The following is a 14,558-nucleotide window of genomic DNA, read 5'->3' as shown; positions in this document are numbered from 1 at the left end:
AAGAAGAAGAAGAAGAAGAAGAAGAAGAAGAAGCAGGAGAAGAAGCAGAAGAAGAAGAAGAAGAAGAGGCAAGAGGAGAAGTAGAAGAAGAAGAAGCAGGAGGAGAAGAAGAAGAGGCAGGAGGAGGAGAAGGAGGAGGATGAGAAGAAGAAGAAGATGAAGAAGAAGAAGAGGCAGGAGGAGGAGAAGGAGGAGGATGAGAAGAAGAAGATGATGAAGAAGAAGAGGCAGGAGGAGGAGAAGGAGGAGTAGAAGAAGAAGAAGAAGCAGGAGGAGAAGAAGAAGAGGAGGAGAAGGAGGAGGATGAGAAGAAGCAGGAGGAGAAGAAGAAGAGGCAGAAGCAGGAGAAGGAGGAGGATGAGAAGAAGAAGATGAAGAAGAAGCAGGAAGAGGGGAAGGAGGAGGATGAGAAGAAGAAGAGGCAGGAGGAGGAGAAGGAGGAGGATGAGAAGAAGAAGAGGCAGGAGGAGAAGGAGGAGTAGAAGAAGCAGGAGAAGAAGAAGAGGCAGGAGGAGGAGAAGGAGAAGTAGAAGAAGAAGAAGCAGGAGGAGAAGAAGAAGAAGAGGCAGGAGGAGGAGAAGAAGAAGCAGACACAGGAGGAGAAGAAGAAGCAGATGCAGGAGGAGGAGGAGGAGAAGAAGAAGAAGGAGGAGGAGAAGGGGAATAAGTGTGTTCCAGACACACCCCCTATTCAGGTAAGTCCTCTCTTATGTGGGCGTGCTCTTAGCCAGGTGCAACCCTAATCACATGAGCAGCTGTATTCTATCACCTATTTATGGTCCTGCCCTTGAAGCGTTAGCTTCAAGCGTTGGCCCATTTGTAGTCGCTCTCATGTGAAGACGCACGTCTACCTCTGCACGTCAACCGAAGCAAGGACACCGAACAAGGCAAACCTGCCTTCTTTCTCTCACTCCATACAAAATGTGCTACTACCGCATCCCCACAACTTCAAGGTCACCCAGAAAGCCTCGTTATACCATACGCCGATGCAATCCGGGTAACCTCAGGTCCCTGCAGCAAACATCTTCTGCAAAGACCTCCTTCTCTGTTGGCTTGTGGAATTGTCGATCTGCAGTTAACAAGGCAGACTTCATTTCTGGTCATGCCAACCACCTCTCCTTGGAGCTCCTTGCTCTCACTGAGACATGGATTAAACTGAAAGATAGCGCAACCCCGGCTGCACTCTCCACTAACTACTCATTCTCCCACACATCCAGACCATCTGGCCGTGGTGGTGGGACTGGCCTGCTAATTTCCAACACATGGAAATTTAATCCACTGCTGCCTTTAAACAACTTTGCCTCCTTTGAATATCACGCCGTCTTGGTGACTGCTCCGGTGAAAGCCTATGTGGTCGTCATCTACCGTCCACCAGGACAACTAGGTGACTTCCTACATGAGCTTGACACCCTGCTGTCATCAATTCCTGAGCATGAGTGTCCCATGCTCGTCCTCGGAGACATGAACATCCACTTGGACAGTGCGAGCTCGGCTGACTTCCTGTCTTTGGTTCGCTCATTTGACCTAAGACAGATCCCGACTCCACCGACTCACAAGGCTGGCAAAGAGCTTGATCTCATTCTTGCTCGGAGCTGCACCACGGACAACCTAAGGGTCACTCCTCTTCATCTCTCTGACCACTTCTTCATCCACTTCAATGTCCAGCTACCAAAACAACCCCCCACCTCCCCACCCATGGTTACTATCCGCCACAATTTCCGCAACCTATCTCCCACCCACTTCTCCTCTGTGCTCTCCTCTTCTCTTCCACCCCACGGCACTTTCTCCTCTCTGCAGGTAAATGATGCCACTGACTCTCTCTGCTCCACCTTGAGCTCATGTCTGGAGCCTGTGTCCACTATCCACCAGACCTGCTCGATCAACCCAGTCGCACCCTTGGCTGACTGACACCCTCCGGACAACGCGCACTGACCTCAGAGCAGCCGAGACGAAATGGCACAAATCCAAAACAATTGAGGATTTTGCAAGTTACCAGACACTGCTGTCCTCCTTCTCTTCCAGCATCACTGCTGCCAAGAAGGCCTTCTTCAACGATAGGATCAACGGTGCCACAGACACACGTAAGTTATTCGCCAACTTCAAGTCTCTGCTCTACCCTCCACCACCTCCCCCAGCTACTAACTTCACTGCTGACTGCCTTGCCTCCTTTTTTACTAACAAAGTGGCAGCCATCAGCAGCCAATTCACTAAACAACTTACTCACAACCTGTCTCCTCCAGCCCTAGGCTCATCGTTCCCTGGTTTCACCCCCCTCGCTGAAAGTGAGGTATCTAAACTACTTACATGTAGCCGTCCTACTACCTGTCCGCTAGATCCGATCCCATCTAACCTCCTTCAAGCCATATCACCGACTATTACCCCGGCAATCACACATATGATTAATTCTTCCCTAACTTCCGGCACTTTCCCTTCCGCTTTCAAAGCGGCTCGGGTCGCACCACTGCTCAAAAAACCCTCACTCGATCCCAATCAAGTAGAAAACTATCGGCCGGTCTCTCTCCTCCCATTCCTTTCCAATACCTTAGAGAGGGCGGTCTCTAGACAGGTTACAGAGTACCTGTCAAGTAACAACCTTCTTGATACACTTCAATCTGGCTTCAAAAGTGGTCACTCCACCGAAACAGCCCTGTTGTCTGTGACAGAGGCCTTAAAAACTGCTAGAGCCGCTGCCAAATCCTCGGTTCTCATTCTGCTTGACTTATCAGCTGCATTTGACACTGTCAATCACAGCATACTCCTGTCCATACTCTCAAGTATGGGCATAACGGGCAGTGCACTTTCCTGGTTCGAATCTTACCTCACTGGGCGCTCGTTCAGTGTGACATGGCGAGGCCAGCTGTCTGTGCCTCACAACCTCACCACAGGGGTTCCCCAAGGCTCGGTGCTAGGACCCCTCCTCTTTGCCATATACACCACCTCACTGGGCCCGATCATCCGCTCACATGGCTTTTCATATCACTGCTATGCGGATGATACTCAACTCTATCTGTCCTTCCCGCCCGACGACCCCACTGTCTCGACGCGGATCTCGGATTGTCTCGCTGACATATCCACATGGATGAAGGATTATCATCTTCAACTCAATCTGGCGAAAACGGAACTGCTGGTCTTCCCGGCCAAACAAGGTATTTATAACAACATTGATATTAAAATCGACTCTCTATCTCTTGTTCCTACCAAGGCTGCAAGGAATCTTGGTGTCATTATTGATGACCAACTGACATTCTCGGACCATGTTGCCGCCGTCTCCCGGTCCTGCCGCTTCGCACTACTCAACATCCGAAAAGTCAGGCCGTACCTGACCCAATATGCCACTCAACTGCTGGTACAAACCTTGGTGATGTCCCGTCTCGACTACTGCAACGCCCTCTTAACAGGCTTGCCGGCCTGCGCGGTGAAGCCACTACAGATGATACAGAATGCGGCGGCGCGACTGGTGTTCAACCAGCCAAAGAGGGCACATGTCACTCCGCTGCTCATCGAGCTCCACTGTTTACCTGTAGCCGCTTGGTTACCTGTAGCCGCCCGCATCAAGTTCAAGTCTCTTATGCTGGTCTACAGAGTGATTGCTGGGAATGCTCCCACCTACTTAAATGCTCTTGTAAGAGCAGATGTTGCCCCCCGGGTGCTGCGCTCGTCCAATGAGAGTCGCCTGGCTCTGCCGGCCATACAGCCATGGCAATCCAGGCTATTCTCATTTGTAGTTCCACGTTGGTGGAACGAGCCAAAAATGACCAGAGCGGGGACCTCCCTCTGTCTTTAAGAAGCACTTGAAGACCCAGCTCTTTAGTGAGTACCTCCTGTCCTAACCTACAATTACTTAGCACTACCTTGCAGTATTTATTGTTACACGAATGTTGTTGTTTCACTAATCTCTGTCGCAATGTAGCTTGAATGTTATTCTCCCTTGTAAGTCGCTTTGGATAAAAGCGTCTGATAAATGACTAAATGTAAATGTAAATGATAAGAAGAATGAAAATGAGAAGAACAAGAATGAGAAGAAGCAGAATGAGAAGAAAAGGGGAGAAAAAGGAGGAGAAGAAGAAGGAGAGGAAGAATGAGAAGAACTAGAAGATGGAGGAGAATGAGAAGAAGGAGAAAAAGGAAGAGAAGAAGGAGGAGGATAAGGAGAAGAAGGGGGAGAAGAAGGAGGAGAATAAGAACAAGGAGAAGCAGAAGGAGGAGGAGGATAAGAAGAGAAAGAAGCAGGAGGAGGAGGAGAAGAAGAATAATGAGAAGGAGAAGAAGAAGAAAAAGGAGAAAAATTAAGAGGAGAATGAGAAGGAGGAGGAGAAGGAAGAGAAGAAGGAGAAGAAGAAGTAGAAGAACAAAAAGGAGGAGAAGAAGAAGCAGGATGAGAAGGATAAGGAGGAGAAGAAGAAGAGAAGAAGAATAAGCAGCAAGAGGAGGAGGAGAAGAATAAAAAGAAGGAGGACAAGGGGAAGAATGAGGAGAAGAACAAGAAGATGAAGGAGAAAAAGGAAGAGAAGAATGAGAAGGAGGAGAAGAAGGAGAAGAAGAACAAGAAGAAGCAGAAGAACATGAAGAAGGAGGAGAAGAAGAACAAGAAGAAGAAGCAGAATGGGAAGAAGAAAAATGAAGAGAAGAAGAAGAATGAGAAGGAGGAGAAGAAGAACAACAAAGAGAAGCAGAAGGAGAAGAAGGAGGAGGAAGAGAAAGAAGGAGAAGAAACAGGATGAGAAGAAGCAGGATGAGGAGGAGAAGAAGACGAAGAAGAAGGAGGACAAGGGGAAGAATGAGGAGGAGGATAAAAAGAAGAAGCAGGAGGAGGAGAAGAAGAAGCAGAAGAACAAGAAGCAGAAGAACAAGGAGAAGCAGAAGGAGGAGAAGGAGAATAAGAAGAAGCAGGATGAGGAGGAGAAGGATAATGAGTAGAAGAAGAAGGAGAAGAAGAAGGAGCAGGAGGAGGAGAAGAAGCAGAAGAACAAGAAGAAGCAGAAGAACAAGGAGGAAGAGAAGAAGAAGAAACAGGAGGAGGAGAAGAAGAAAAAACAGGAGGCGGAGGGGAAAAAAAGAAGCAGAAGAACAAGAGCAAGGAGAAGAAAAAGGAAAAGAAGGAGGAGTAGGAGGTGAAGGAGAATGAGAAGAAGGAGAAGAAGAAGGAGAATAATCATCATTTGTTATATATACTTGTGGCCAGCGTAACTTATTGTGAAGTTGGCAATAAAAACTCTGCCATGTTGGCGCACCACAGCCAGAAAGACTCCATCTCCATCCCTAAATCCATACTGGTGGGCAGAGACGCCCACAAGTGGCGCCTGAGCAGGGACCCGGGAGGGGCGGGGCGAGGCCAGGGTTTGATGCGTTGATGAGAGAGGCTGGTGGAGTGCATTCATGGCCGGTAGGGAAATGTGAGTGTTGCGTGGCGCATCGTGACGGCTTCCCACTTAAGCAGTCACGAGACGACACTCTACCCGGGGCCTTTGAGGTGGTAGTTAAAATCGACGGGGTATTGACGCGCCGAGACGCCGTGCTCCCTCACCGGTATTTTTCGGTGATTAGGGACAGGTTATATCAAAGTGAGCCATGACACTCAGACAGGAGAGGGGAGAACCCAGTTGTTGGTGCCAAAGAGCCGCCGGTCACCTCGGTCATGAGAAAACACCACAGCGGATAATGGCCCGCTTCTATTGGCTGGGCATTTGCGCAGATGTGCGTAAATGTTGTCCTGAGTGCCAGTCAACCGTCCGGCTGCACCAAGAGCGCCGTTGTTGTTTGCTGTGCGGGAGGTTCCCCAGGACTCCACAGGATTTTCTCCCTTTGAACTCCTCTTTGGCAGGAGACCCCGGGGGGTGCTAGACCTAATCAAAGAAAACTGGGAGGAAGGTCCTAGCACCAGTAAGAATGAAATACAGTAAGTTATGGACCTGAGAGCAAAGTTATACGCACTGATTCAGCCGTTATCACGGGAGAATTTGTTCCAGAAACGTCAGACCTCTTATACGACCGGGGGAATCGACTCCGACAATCTGCACCCGGTGTTAGTGTTGTTCCCTATGTCCAGCTCTAAATTGCTCCAGAAGCGGCAAGGGCTTTTTGTGGTCACACGCCGGGTTGGTGAGGTTGATTATGAGGTCTGACAGGCAGGGGGTGACACAGATTTATCATCTAAACCTCTTAAGAGAATGGAGGGATGGGGCGTTCGTGGCTCTGGTTACGTGGGTCATTGAGCGGGATGACTTGGGGCCAGAGGTTCAAAAAGCAGCCGATCGTACCGCGGCCCTGTTGAGTGACCATCTCTCTCCGTCCCAGAGGGCGGCTGTAGCTGCACTCAGCGTCGCTTCTCTCATGTTTTCTCCTCCCTGCCAGGCCTCAAGTCCCTCATATACCACCATGTGGAGACAACCCCGGGGGTGAAGGTGTGCTCTCGGCCGTATCGCCTGCCCGAACACAAATGCAAAATCGTGTAGGCGGAATTAGAAGCCATGCTGGACATGGGCGTAATAGAAGAGTCCACGAGTGACTGGTCTAGTCCTATCGTGCTGGTGGGTAATCCCGATGGGTCAGTCCGGTTCTGCGTGGACTTCCGAAGGGTAAACGCGGTGTCCAAGTTCGAGGCCTACCCGATGCCCCGGGTCGATGAACTTCTCGACCGGTTAGGTACAGCTTGTTTTTTCACGACACTGCATTTAACCAAGGGATACTGGCAGATTCCCTTGTCTCAGGTGTCCAAAGAAAAATCTGCGTTCTCCACACCGTTTGGCTTATACCACTTTCGCACACTTCCGTTCGGGTTGTTCAGTGCCCCAGCCACCTTCAGAGACTCATGGACCGCGTCCTGCGTCCACATCTAGCATACACCACGGCCTACCCAGATGACGTTTTTATTCACAGCGACACCTGGGAGCGGCATATGCAGCATGTGGGCGCTGGGCTTGAGGCCTGGAGGCGGGGCTGGGCTCACCGCCAACGCAGCGTATCTGGGGTACAAATTGGGCAAAGGCCGGCAAACATGCCGAGATCCAAGACCAAGAAGAAGGTTTATCCCCAACTTTTCAGAACTAACCAGCCCCTTGACTGGCCTAACTCAAAAGGCTGCTCCAGATCCGGTCCAGTGGTCAGAGAAGTGCCAGCAGATATTTGCGAGTGTAAAGTTGGCTCTCTGTGGGAAGCCAGTGCTGTTTAACCCTAACTTCTCTCTCCCTTTCTGTCTGCAGACCTGCATTGAAAAGAGGGCTGGACACAGTCTTGTCCCAGGAGGTTTAGGGGGCCGAGCGTCCGGTATTGTACCTCAGCCCCAAGCTCTCAGAGCGGGAGTACAGCACGGTCGAGAAGGAGTGTTTAGCCATCAAGTGGGCAGTCAGTTCCCTCCGCTACTACCTCCTGGGACGAGCGTTCACCCTCTGTTCGGACCACGCCCCGCTGCAGTGGCTCCACTGCATGAAGGACACAAACGCCTGGATCACCCGGTGGTACCTGGCTCTCCAGCCCTTTAACTTTCGGGTGGTCCATAGGCCAGCGGCACAGATGGTCGTGGCTGACTTTCTCTCCCGCTCCGGGGGGTGGGGGAGTGGGATGTCGGCTGGACGGCTCCCCGGCCTAGGTCAGGCGGTGGCGGTATGTGGCGGACAAAGGGGCGTGGTCAAGCACTGGCTGCGGACGACAGCATGGTTCCCTTTCCCGCGTTCGCCAAGCTGCCTTGAATCGGCCCACGTGGCGCTGATTGGTCCGACTCGAGGCAGGGAGTTCTGCGCACGGGCTCGTCAGCAGCCCAGTCGCGGAACGCCATTCCTCCTGCGCCCAAGAGAATCATTCTCATGTGCATTATTATAACAATAATCATCATTTGTTATATATACTTGTGGCCGGCGTACCTTATTGTGAGGTTGACAGTAAAAACTCTCGCCATGTTGGCGCACCACGGCCAGAAAGAATTGGTTTCCCTCCCTAAACCCTTACCGGTGGGCAGAGACCCCCACAGAGGAGGAGAAGAAGAAGAACAAGAAGGAGGGAAAGGAGAAGAACAAGAAGCAGAAGGAGGAGAATAACAAGGAGGAGAAGAAGAAGAAGGAGAAGGAGAATGATAAGAAAAAAGAGAAGAAGAACAACAACAACAAGGAGAAAGAGAAGAATGAGGAGTAAGAGAAGGAGTAGAAGAAGGGGGAGAAGAATGAGAAGAAGAAGGAGTAGAAGGAGGAGTAGGAGGAGAATGAGAAGAATTAGAAGGAGAAGAAGAAGAAGAAGAGTGATGAGAAAAATAGGGAGTATGAGAAAAAGCAGAATGAGAAGGAGAAGAAAAAAGAGAAGAAGAAAGAGGAGTAGAAGAAGAAGGGGGAGAAGGAGAAGAAGACGAAAGAGGAGAAGAAGACAACAAAGGAGAAGAAGAAAAATAAGAATGAGAAGGAGGAGAAGGAGAATCAGTAGGAGTAGGAGAAGAGGAAGAAGGAATCATCAGAAGAAAAAGGAGAAGAAGAACAAAAAGAAGAAGGAAGAGAAGGAGGAGGAGAAGAAGAAAGAGAGGAACAAGAAAGAGAAGAAGGAGGATGAGGAGAAGAAGCAGAAGGAGAAGAAAAAAAAAGGAGTAGAAGAAGGAGTAGGAGGAGAATGAGAAGAGGTAGAAGAAGAAGAGAAGGGGGAGGAGAAGAAAGAGAAGAAGGAAAAGGAGGAGGAGAAGAAGACGAATGAGGAGGAGAAGAAGGTGAAGAAAAAGTAGAAGGAGGAGAAGGAGGAGGAGATTTTTTTCCAGTGAAATCTCACGATATTCAAATATAAATACCGATACTCTGAGTATAAAGAGAAGAACAGGTACAACTTTATTCTTGAATAAAAGTATTTATTCCTCATTGTCTTTATTTGTTTATTTTCGATTAAAGACGAGATGTCAACAGTCTTTGTCAAAGTCTTTCACAGTTTGTCTAAAAAGTGTATTCAAATAATTTAAATGATAGGAAGGTATATTATTTCGTCTTTATTCTCTAAAATCAATATATTATTGTTAATATATCAATTAAAGAAAAATCCTCAACATTTGGACTCTTACATTCTCAAAAATAAAATACTGTAATTTCAATCTCAATCCTCCACTTTAATCTTGAGTTGTAATTTTAGCCTCGAAATAAAACAGGAGTGATATTCTCTTGGTCTTGCTGCTTGTGCTTGAGGTGAGAGGACGGCGGCGTTTTCGACAACAATGGAGGTGGAGCAAAGTCCTTACTTCCTTGGGCCAGCAGGATGGGGCGCCGTGGGCCCGGGTCAACACTGCAACTTCCTGTGACATCGCGAGTGTCTTTCATCGGGTGTGATGTGTGCGCGGCCCCGCGGTCGGCGCCGACCGCTGGAAAACAGCGTGGGACCGGGCTGGGGCGCCGCTCCATGCCTTGTGCTGCGCCGCGCCTTCATCCCCCTGACCCCCTCCCACAAGTGCAGTACACACCACCTCCCACGCTTTCCACTGCCTCTCGTTTTCAAAAGTCGAACCACTGAGGGACAGAGGCTTTTCCGGTTCAGGCATGCTCACAACCTTTCAATGCAACACGCACACACACACAAAGTAAAATACGGTTCGCAAAAAGTTCACTTTAGGTTTATTAGGCAGCACATTACAGCCTATCCAGACTCCTATGAATCATAAACACAAGTTAAACAACACGTTGACTGTATGAGGAAGAGGAAGTGGGATTAAAAAATGGCTTTAACTGCTCTTTTGTTGTGGTCAAGACATGCATAGAAAAACCCTTTAACATGATTATTTGGGCAAAATACCAAATGACTAATCAAAATAAATCTGAACAAGAAGATGGATAGATAGATAGATAGATAGATAGATAGACAGATAGATAGATAGATAGATAGATAGATAGATAGATAGATAGATAGATAGACAGACAGATAGATAGATAGATAGATAGATAGACAGATAGATAGATAGATAGATAGATAGATAGACAGATAGATAGATAGATAGACAGATAGATATACAGATAGATAGATAGATAGATAAATAGATAGATAGATAGATAGATAGATAGATAGATAGATAGATAGATAGATAGACAGATAGATAGATAGATAGATAGATAGATAGATAGATAGATAGACAGATAGATAGATAGATAGATAGATAGATAGATAGATAGATAGATAGACAGATAGATAGATAGATAGATAGATAGATAGATAGATAGATAGATAGATAGATAGACAGATAGATATACAGATAGATAGATAGATAGATAGATAGATAGATAGATAGATAGACAGATAGATAGATAGATAGATAGATAGATAGATAGATAGACAGATAGATAGATAGATAGATAGATAGATAGACAGATAGATAGATAGATAGACAGACGGATAGATAGATAGATGGACAGACAGACAGACAGACAGACAGATAGATAGATAGATAGATAGATAGATAGATAGATAGATAGACAGACAGACAGACAGACGGACGGACGGACGGACGGAGGGAGGGAGGGAGGGAGGGAGGGAGGGAGGGAGGGACGGACGGACGGACGGATGGATAGATAGATAACCAGTGAAGGAGTCGCCAGCGTGCGAGGGTGGCATCAGGTTAAAAGATAATAGAATAGAAATAGAAGATACAGAAACAGATCATGCGAATCATGTTTTTGTTAAATTGAGCGAACAGAACAGTTTGTTTTGAGATCGGAAACAGTAAAATGGTTGAAGATTGTTTCGTTTAATATAAATAGACAAATACAAATGTCCACCAACACCTGTGATGAAGTACATGTTTCACATGTTTTCCAACATCAGACACTGGAACAGGAGGCGCATCGGAGCTACAGGAGACAACAAGGTGTGTGTGTGTGTGTGTGTGGGGGTGTGTGTGTGTGTGTGTGTGTGTGTGTGTGGGGGTGTGTGTGTGTGTGTGTGTGTGTCCGGATCAGCAGAGGGAGCTGATTTCGCTCTTGCTGCAGCCCCACTTGCAGCAGGCGTTGGACAGTCCCACCACCACGTCGCGTCCCTTGCGGTCGGCCTTGCGCAGGGCCTCCAGGATCTCCTCGGAGATCAGGGAGCGGGCGGAGCGGGCGGAGCGGGCGGAGCGGCTGAACACCCCCTCTGGAGCCTCCCTGGACGGGCTGTGGAGGTCCAGGTCGCCGGTCTGCTGGAAGAGGCTCTCGAACTGGCTCCATCCCAGCGAGGACTCCTCATCGTGGGGGCTGAAGGGGTCTTCAGAAAGCCTCTCTGGGAAGCAGCCAAGTGAGTAGAAAGTAGCAGTGTTTTTATTATTATCGGTGATTATTTGCATGTCTTACCAAAAGGGAGAACTGTGGCCCCCGTATGAGCGATTCATTGAAAATAAATATACAAATATGAATCATAGTCCTCATGAACAACTGTTCAATGCTCACAACTGAAAATTGTAGAATAAAATATATCCCATTTGCATACAACTATTTGTTTCCTTTGCAGCTCAAGTGTGTCCCTTGACATATCACTTATTACAGTTCTAGTTCTCTGTACAATCATGCAGCGACCGCTCAATTCAGATGCAAGGTGACTTGAAAACAATAAACTATACAAATCAAGGTGTATTTGCCTTTAAATGTGACTTTCAGTGACAGACTTTCACTGCTAATGTTATGAACTTGCTTGTCTGAACAGAGCGCGACCTCGCCTTGAAAGGGTGAGATTAAGAGATGAGGTCAACACAAACTCACGGGCGACAATTACCTGCAAGGCAACACAGATCACCAAATCCCCATCTGCTGATACGTGAATGAGACCCAGACATTCGATCAAATCAGAAAACGATGAAGGAGAGCGGCTCAGTGACACGATGAGACACAAAACTCGATCGGCTTGAACACGTCTCACCGTCGCTCCTCGGGGACCGTCTCCAGCGCGAGCCTCCGCAGGTGAAAATCACCGCCCGGATGAACTCGCGGCCGCAGAGCTTCACTCCGTACGACGGGCCCTCCATGGCGTGGAGCCCGGCCGCCAGCAGACACACAGCTATCCCCAGAGCCTTCCACATGACGCACCCGGAAGATGAAGCTGGTGCGATGGTTAGGATGGAAAGCGTCGCTCTTTATAATTATAACAACACTTCTTCCTCTCTCTTTGGAACGTGGAGCTGTGCTTGACTCTCTCTCTCTGTTTGGAAGCAATCTAACTTTTGTGGTGACCCTGGCGATGTTTATAAAGGGCTTCGCCGCCCCGTGACGAATACGTGCAAACCGCGCATCGGGCCATCCCTGAAAGAGTGAGGATGGAGGGAGAGATACCATCAGAGACCTTTTTGGAGACAAAAGCCGGACCAAAAGGTGGAATAATTACTCAACGCTGCTGATGTCAAAGCATTTCGTTACGGAATTTGAAGTGGGCTTTTCATATGAAAATCCAGACGTACTGTACAACCATTATCCTGGGTCCATGTAGACATAAATAGATAATAGATATATTAAATATAATAGATAATATAATTATGAATTTATGGTTCTGGATGGACATTATGAGGCCGGATGAAAGGTGTGGTCCCTGTCTAAAACGGAGAGATTCGGCAGGAAAGACATGTAATATAAAGGTCAGAGCGGTGAGATACAAGACAGTGAGGTGCAATTATAAAAGACCTGTGGGTCCCTCATTGCGTGAACCTTTCAGAGCTAATTAGGCACGGAGCCGGACGTTCTGGAACGCCTGATTAAAGGTTGACAAACAGCAACGCCTCAGAGGCGTCGTTGACACCACAGTTTGACAGTTTTAATATTCCATGGCTGAATACAGACCCCACCCGGCGTCACTTCCACCACCTACGTATCAATTCCCTTTTCACCCCCCGAGCACCCTTCCCATTGACTCTCGGACGCCAGAAGTCGGGGGCCGGGGGGGGGGGGGGGTGAGAGATGGCGACGGAGACAGTGACATTTCCGAAGCCAGATAACATAGAAATGGCTGTATCGGTCAGGCCGAGGCCGCGGCCCCGTCTGTGTATCCGCGCTGTTGAAGGTCACTCCTTTTGGGGATGACAGTCGGGGATAATGCATTTGTAATGTGTTGATAACAAGCAAACAACGTGGCATTTGAGGTGGTGCCTCTCGCGCAACGTCCGTTCCCCGGGCTCTGGCGTGGTGACCCGCGGAGGTGAAGGGAACAATGACAAAGCGAAACAGAGTATTTATACTTTTTTTTTTGCATACATTTGATCACATGACATCGATGTGGCGCGATCTGAGCTCGTCTCAGGGTCAGCCGCAGTGACGGGATCCGAAACGGTTCCCTCGGCCAGTGATCCGCAACGCTTTTCACGTCAGGGTCACTCAGTGTGAGTTAGAAATGTCTGTGACACCTGCCTGCACTATAGTTAGGGAGAAGACTATGATCCTTACAGTAATTATTATACATTCTCTAACGGTTGCTAACGTCTTGCTAATGAAATATCGGTGAAGTTTAACTGATGATCGTTTCGCTGGGGCCCATCTGGAGGGCTCCTGGGGGGGTCCCCGGAACCCACGTTTAGAACCACTTTTCGTATCTAAACCCTGTCACTCAATATCTGTGCTGTTTAAGTGTGTGTGTGTGTGTGTGTGTGTGTGTGTGTGTGTGTGTGTGTGTGTTTTGAGTGTGGGTATCCAGCCCCCCCCAGTCTATAAACAAACTAGAATATCCAAATATATCAAGACAGGAAGAATCCGACTGAGTTTCCTGTTGGGTTTGAGTCCCAACCACCTAAATGGGTGCGGGTTCGAGTCCTGCCATGTTTGAGTGTGTGGACTGTGATTTTATTATGTAGTTTTTCAATGTGTTCTTAGCTTTTAATTGACCAGTGCAGAGCCTGTTCAAAAGGTGACTTTTCGGAACGGGCGTATTGCTTGGTCTCCGTTCTTGCTGCTCGCAGGTTTGTCGAAAAAAAAGGCTCATCCGAACAGCTTCGCACTCTGACTCCAGCTGCGGCACGTACGGGTAATGCTCGTGAAATTCATGGCGACTCACGGTGAGAAAACGCCGGGAAAAATCGCCCTTTCTCGCGGGGGGAAAAAACACACCCAAGCGGCGCTTTCGGGAAAACCTTTCCAGGAAAAATTTTCAGCTTTTCTGATTCGTTGTGCCAAATAGAAATCTTGAATCATGCAGTTGCCTTGAAGTCTCTACTGGTTTTCTTTGCCTGCGCTGAGCATGAGAAGGATGCCCTGAGCCGGCAGGGATGCTGCTGCAGGGGATGCTGCTGCGGGGGATGCTGCTGCGGGGGATGCTGCTGCGGGGGATGCTGCTGCGGGAATGCTGCTGCAGGGGATGCTTCTGCCGCTGCAGGGATGCTGCTGCGGGGGATGCTGCTGCGGGGGATGCTGCTGCCGCTGCAGGGATGCTGCTGCAGGGGATGATGCTGCGGGGGATGCTGCTGCAGGGATGCTGCTGCGGGGGATGCTGCTGCAGGAATGCTGCTGCGGGAATGCTGCTGCGGGGGATGCTGCTGCCGCTGCAGGGATGCTGCTGCAGGGGATGATGCTGCGGGGGATGCTGCTGCGGTAATGCTGCTGCGTGGGATGCTGCTGCAGGGGTGCTTCTGCAGGGATGCTGCTGCAGGGGATGCTGCTGCAGGGACG

At 48.8% G+C, this 14,558-nt stretch overlaps 1 protein-coding gene across 1 annotated transcript; it reads right to left on the bottom strand.

Annotated features, from left to right (window-relative positions):
* Window positions 1-10,897: 10,897 nt before the first annotated feature.
* Window positions 10,898-11,992, bottom strand: rln3a (relaxin 3a; the record flags this gene model as incomplete). The annotated part of the gene is made up of 2 exons (XM_080010145.1): window positions 10,898-11,199; window positions 11,833-11,992. The coding sequence occupies 2 exons, from the start codon at window positions 11,990-11,992 to the stop codon at window positions 10,898-10,900; spliced, it is 462 nt and encodes a 153-aa protein (XP_079866271.1).
* Window positions 11,993-14,558: the final 2,566 nt, after the last annotated feature.

The sequence above is a fragment of the Zeus faber genome (assembly GCF_960531495.2).
Source record: "Zeus faber genome assembly, chromosome: 11".
NCBI lineage: Eukaryota > Metazoa > Chordata > Actinopteri > Zeiformes > Zeidae > Zeus > Zeus faber.
Note: the sequence above shows the minus strand (reverse complement) of the source record. Positions and strands in the feature narration are given on the sequence as shown.